This window comes from Plasmodium brasilianum, chromosome 9 (genome assembly GCF_023973825.1).
Source record: "Plasmodium brasilianum strain Bolivian I chromosome 9, whole genome shotgun sequence".
Lineage (NCBI taxonomy): Eukaryota > Apicomplexa > Aconoidasida > Haemosporida > Plasmodiidae > Plasmodium > Plasmodium brasilianum.
This window is the reverse complement of record NC_090122.1, coordinates 1,282,865-1,289,440: the sequence shown is the minus strand read 5'-3', so window position 1 is coordinate 1,289,440 and position 6,576 is coordinate 1,282,865. Positions and strand designations below refer to the sequence as shown.

The 6,576-nt window shown below is 25.1% G+C and overlaps 1 protein-coding gene across 1 annotated transcript; it reads right to left on the bottom strand.

Annotated features, from left to right (window-relative positions):
- Positions 1-4,459: 4,459 nt before the first annotated feature.
- On the bottom strand, positions 4,460-5,410 carry MKS88_002903 (60S ribosomal protein P0; the record flags this gene model as incomplete). The annotated part of the gene is made up of 1 exon (XM_067215951.1): positions 4,460-5,410. One exon carries the CDS (start codon positions 5,408-5,410, stop codon positions 4,460-4,462), a length of 951 nt encoding a protein of 316 aa, XP_067073479.1.
- Positions 5,411-6,576: the final 1,166 nt, after the last annotated feature.

Below are 6,576 nucleotides of genomic sequence, written 5' to 3'. Positions count from 1 at the left end.
TTTTTACTTTCCACGGACTCCTAATATTGTTACACTGCGGTTTGCTCCAAGCGTTAGACCTTCGTGTATGTATATGCTCGTATATATATATATATATATATATAATATATGTGTATATATTTCAGCTATATATCATATACATTTATGCAAGCAACTTCTGCCTTTCGCTTGAGCACTAGAGAGCATTCTTTATAGCTTTATGTTCGACGCTGTAGCGTGTAAGGATGGCAGCACATGGGTACATGTAAATATATACATATATACATTTGTACGTATATGTTTGCCAACGTAAACCGCCTTGAAGAAAAAGGTTTGGTGTAATGCAGCAAGGAAAAAAAAAAGGCAAAAAAAAAAAAAGAAAGGAAAGCAGAGGAAAGGAACGGAATGGAAGGGAAAAGAAACAAAACGAAGAAACAACGAAATGTCAAAACGACGAAGTGAAAGTTCTATAATTTTAATATTTTACTCTTCATTAAAATATAATATTCACACTGCATCAAATTTCTTTCTTTTCTTTTTTTTTTATCAAATTGGAGCATAAAAAAATATAAATACAAAAAACAAAATATATGTAATGCTAAAATGCTGAAATAGGGCAATAAAAAATGTAATAACACAAATAACATTTTCACTAAAAAAATTTTTGCATCTTGAACAGTGCTATTCACTAACACAGTATCATGTAAGAACGTATTCATGCAAGTATGTATGTATATATAAATACATAAACGCACAAGTGTATATTAAACGATATGTGCAATACTTTCATCATTTCAACCCTTGAGCGAACTATATTATTGAAGTAATATATACATAAAACTTTTACACGCAAAATTTGCGCAATAATATCTTTAAAAAATGATAAACAGTTCATGCCAATTCTAATGCAAATGTTAATGTTCGTGTTAATGTTTGTGTTAATGTTTGTGTTAATGTTAATGCTAGTCATAACGTTAATACTAATGTTATTATTAATGTACAATAATAAATATACGCCCAGTATACACATAGGTTACGATGTGCACCAAAAAAAATACGCACAAAGCAGTTTTAAATAAAATTGTACATTCATTTTCCTTCAAATTAGAAGATTTTAAGAGAATTGTTTATATATTTTATAATGTTACATATAATCAAAATTTATTTAGAGAAATAACAATGTATTTTTATTTTTACGTTGGTGCAAAATTATGCAAATTTATTATATCGTAATGTACAAAGGTTTAAAATTTTTTTTTTTTTTGTAAAATTTTCACGGACGGAAAAAGTACTTGACACTTATACGTGTACAACTGCTGCAAACTTTATTATCTACCCACAATTTGAACAAGCATATATATGTATGTGCTTAGGTGTTTTCTCCTAATCGTGCATACTTGCATAATATACACTACTTATGCGTAATATACTTACAATATACATACAAACTTTTTAAATGTACAACGTAAAATGTACAATTAATATGTACCTTATGATATATTCGAACTTAACAATAAAAAAAAAAGGCTACACACTTTACACATTTAAAATATAACAGGACTGTACGCATTCTTTATCTCCTTAAAAAGGATTAATTTAAGTATAATCCATGAGAAATGGTAAACGTTAATTTGTTCTTCAAAATTTAGAAATAAAAAAAGGCTTTTATAATATTTACTATTATATATTTTTTTTTTGATTATATTCCTAAAAAATACTAATTATTTATAAGTTTGCTTTTTAATTTAAAAAAAAATATAATAAAAAAAAAAAAAAATAATAATATTAATAACAACATAATGGAATAAGATAAAATAATGTAGTGTAATATACTCTAAAAAATAATATAATGAAATAAAAAATATAGTATAAAACTACATAATGTAATAAAATGAAATAAGCTAATATGGTTTAATACTATAAAATATATTATAATAAAAATATTTTATTTTAATAACAATATATGGTATAAAAATAAACAAGTGTATTTCTCTCTTTTTCAAGTTGATTCATGAATTTCCTTCTTCAATAAAAACTCAAAAGTACTGTAAACAAACAGTAAGCACATACATACATACGTAAAAATAACAGTACCATATCTTTAATCTTCTACTTCTTTATTATATTTCTTTATTCGTCTAATAATATATTTGCCATTCCTCAGCACCTTTCTTAAATCTCTGAAAAACTATTCCTCATGCACCTATACCTATAAAATTAATAAAACTTGTTTTAAAAATAAATAGCAAATATCATTTAATAAATATACAAAATACTAAAAATTTCCAAAATAAAAATGCATAAGTGTAATAAAAAAATAAACACCTCAATTTTGATAAACTCAATATCCTGAAAATACCCATAATAAATAATGGTTTTAAACAAAACCACTTACGAAATTATAATAGTATGTAAGGATAAACACTTGCGTAAAACTATTCACTCATGAATAAAATACATACATGTGTTATGTTTATATACAAATCAAACACCCTGTTGATACTATATGCATATGTATACAATTACATAAACTACTTGCAATTGTTATTCTTTTTTTTTTTTTTTTTTTTTTTTTTTTTTTTTTTTTCATTTTTTCTAGAAGCAATATCACTCTATTCTGCTAAAAAGTATTAAAAAAGAAAACACAATGAATAGAAAAAAAAAAAAAAAAAAAAAAAACCTTAAACATATAAATATAATCTACAAATTACGAGTGCAATAATATATATCGTCAACATATCTCTGCATATGTAAAGTGCGTTTAAGCTTTTTTAACTTTTTTTTTTTATTTTCCACAATATATAAAAAATATATAAAAATTATATGGAGAATATGAGCATAAAAATAGTGCATGCAACGGTACGTATGCATTCATTTACTTATATAAAATTATGTATTTACAAACATATGTACAACACTCACAAATAGCATAATGCATATATATATATATATATATAAACATACACACATACATATGTACGTACTCCTACATACACACGTAAGCATGCACATACAAACATATAAAATATAAATTGTATGATTATTCAGCTTCCACTATTTTCAATTATTTCTTGTCTCAGACATCTAAGAGAAGGCTACAAAGGAAATTCATTGAGCTTATTCCTTTAAGCTCTCTACTGCGAACATTTGAGAATGTTTATCATCATACACAAAAAATAATATATACTCATATTCATGTACACATGTATACAATACATATACGTGTATATATATATATATACCTCTCCATGCGCACGTATGTATGTACACAAAACTACATGATATGATACATATATGCTTTGTTTATTTTCAAATATTTTTTGCGTCAGACATCTAAGAGAAGGCTACAAAGATTATTCATTGAGCTTAATTACTTAAACTCTCAACTGCGAACATTTGAGAATTTTTATCATCCCTCGCAAAAAATAGATGCACATTTTCATATCAACTAAAAACATATATATATATATATATATATATATATATATGCATGTATATATGTATGTATATATACCCATGTTGTACATGATAAAATATGCACTTTACATAATTTCTGTTAGTTTTATAAAATATACTTATTTTTTTGGTCAGTCGCTTAGGTAATCTCAGGCAATATACTTCCATTGAGCTTACATTTTTATAAGCTCTAAAATTGCTATCTTAAAATTTATCATCACTCACAAAAAAATAAATGCATTTTATAAAACTAACAAAAATTATGTAAGATAAATATTTTATCATGTACAAGTTCATATATATATATATATATATATATATGCATGTACATTTTGTGACATAATATTTATTCTCTTACATAACTCTTGTTCGTTTTATAAACTGTTCATATATATATATATATATATATATATATATATGTTATATGTTTTACGTTAGCTACTTAGTAACAATGGGCTATGCATTCCCATCGAGTTTATACTTTTTTAAACTCTCAATAACTGCACCTTTATATGGCTTTATTATCATTCAAAAAAAAAAATATATATAAATATATATATATATAGATATTTCATAAATATTATAATTAATGCTCACGTACAGTAAATTTGTTCACATTCTTGTGTCCTTTATTAATAAATAGTACTACAAGTATACAATTCGTGAAATCTCATTAATTTTCGAAATGAACCATCTCACATATTTTTCTTATAACTCGCATAATTATTACTCACAACTGGCACTTTTCTAATGTATATATATATGTACGTATGTATATGTACATATATTTACTTATCACATACTCAGTATATATTCATGCACATATATATATATGGTACACATACTTAACAACAAACATAAACAAAGCATATTAATATATACAACTTTTTATTACCCTTTCAAATCTGAAGATACAAAACACCAATAGAATATGTCAACAATTTTGATAGCAACATTCTATATATTTAATTTTAACATTGTTCATCATCATATTGGCTCTTTAACAAACACATATAGATTTGCACTAATCAAACATTCCAAATCCCATAAATCCATCTTCTTCTTCTTCTTCCTCTTCTTCCTGTTTTTTCGTTTCTTCCTTTTTAGGTGCATCTTGTTTGGCTGCTGAAGAAGCAACAGGCGCAGCAGCATATGCTTCGGGATTTTCAACCATGTCTTTAATTTTCTTCATTAATGGGAATGTATAATCTGTATCAATTACTAAAGCAACAATATTTTTAAATGCTTCAACAAATACATGAGGATAAGAAGCCTCTGTTATTATACCAACTGCTCTGGACAATGCAGCTACATTGGAAACACCTTTTGAAAATTTCTTTAAAATATCTTCATCAGTAATATCTAAAACTTTTGCGTCATATATAACTCCATCATCATAAACAGTTCGTACATCAACACCATATGAAAAAGGTTTCATATTAAATTTTTGTAAGAGTGTTGCTGATGAAGCTGTTACTTTTTCTCCCTGCTTAATTAGATGCACATGCTCCTGTATTTCAATTTGACCTTTTACAATTTTTGTCGATATACCTAAAGACTGAAAAAAAGATGTGTGCGATGGATCCATACCTGTTGGACCTGGTGGAATAAATACATCAATTGGTGCTATAACACCTAATCTTGCAGGTGCTGGTGATTTGTTTTCAAGAATAATATTTCTAACTTCTGATAAATCTTCCTTGCAAAATACGAAACCCATATTTAATTTTACTAATGGTAATAATTTTTCTATCTGTGGTACATTCTGCAAATTTTTTTTTAATGCTGTCCTTATTCTTGTATTCTTTCCCATTAATACGATAGCCTTCCCCCTTAAACTCTGACGCACACTTGCCATTTGATTTGATCCAACATTGTCTACATGTACAATTAATATTTTAGTATATTGTTGGATTAGTGAGCTCAGTTTCTCAATGTATATTTGCTTTTTCTGAGCCTTGGATAATTTCGCCATTTTTTTCCTACTTTTATAATAAATCAAAAATTTTTAAATGGATGAAAAAAAAAAAAAATTGTGCATATATATATATATTCTCCAAAAAAACTCGAACAAGTTGCGATTTTATGGAGACTGGCAGTACAAATGAATGTCTGACAATCACTTTAACCTGAAAAAGTTAACAAATTAAAATTATAATATTAGTGTGTAAAAAAAAAGAAAAAGAAAAGAAAAAAAGGAAAAATTGTTCAAAAATTATGAACAAGTCATGTAAAAATTATAAACGTAGTACATAAAAAATCTATGAAGAATTATTAAATACATAAAACTTCATATATGAAAATAAGCACACTAAATAAAATATACAGATATAATTATGGCATTGAATAAACAATGTGTATACATTATATAAAATAAATAATTTTGTAAGGCATAATTAAAAGCCTGCCTGCCTATTATCAATTAAATCATACATATTTGCGTAAATGTAACAGTGGTTTGTACTAATTCAAAATATTCGTCTATTGCACTTTATCAATTAAGTATAACAATTTACATAAAAAACTAAACTGCAATTAGTGGTATTAACACAAAATAATGATACTTAAAAAAAATTAACTGAACGGTAAAATGAATATACATTCTATATATCCATATATATATGTTTTACGATAAAATATAATATAAAAATTAATAAGCTATCTACACGATACTTGGTTAAATATAAACATATGAATATATTTTTTACTTCTTGACATAAACAAAAAAAAAAAAAAAAAGGGAAAAAACATTAGTGTAATATAAATAACAGAGTAATACAAGCTGTATCATTCATAACAATGAATTTAATTATTACTGCAAGAAATACACTCGGAATAATTACTTAATATAGGCACAAAAAACTTAAGAGTTCAAATGTACGTATAGAAAAGCAAGGACTGATATAGCAAAATAATAAAATAATAAAATAACATAAACTTGCAGACTGTATAAGAATACATACATAATAAATACATAAACCTATATACATATATAATATAAAATATAATGCATAAATGAATAACATATATGGTTCTGTACATAAATAAATTATCAATGAATAAAATATTCAAACAGACTGGTGATGTAACTTGTTCATATAATCTTTTTTTCACTTACCATAAATTAAAAGTCCTCAAAAA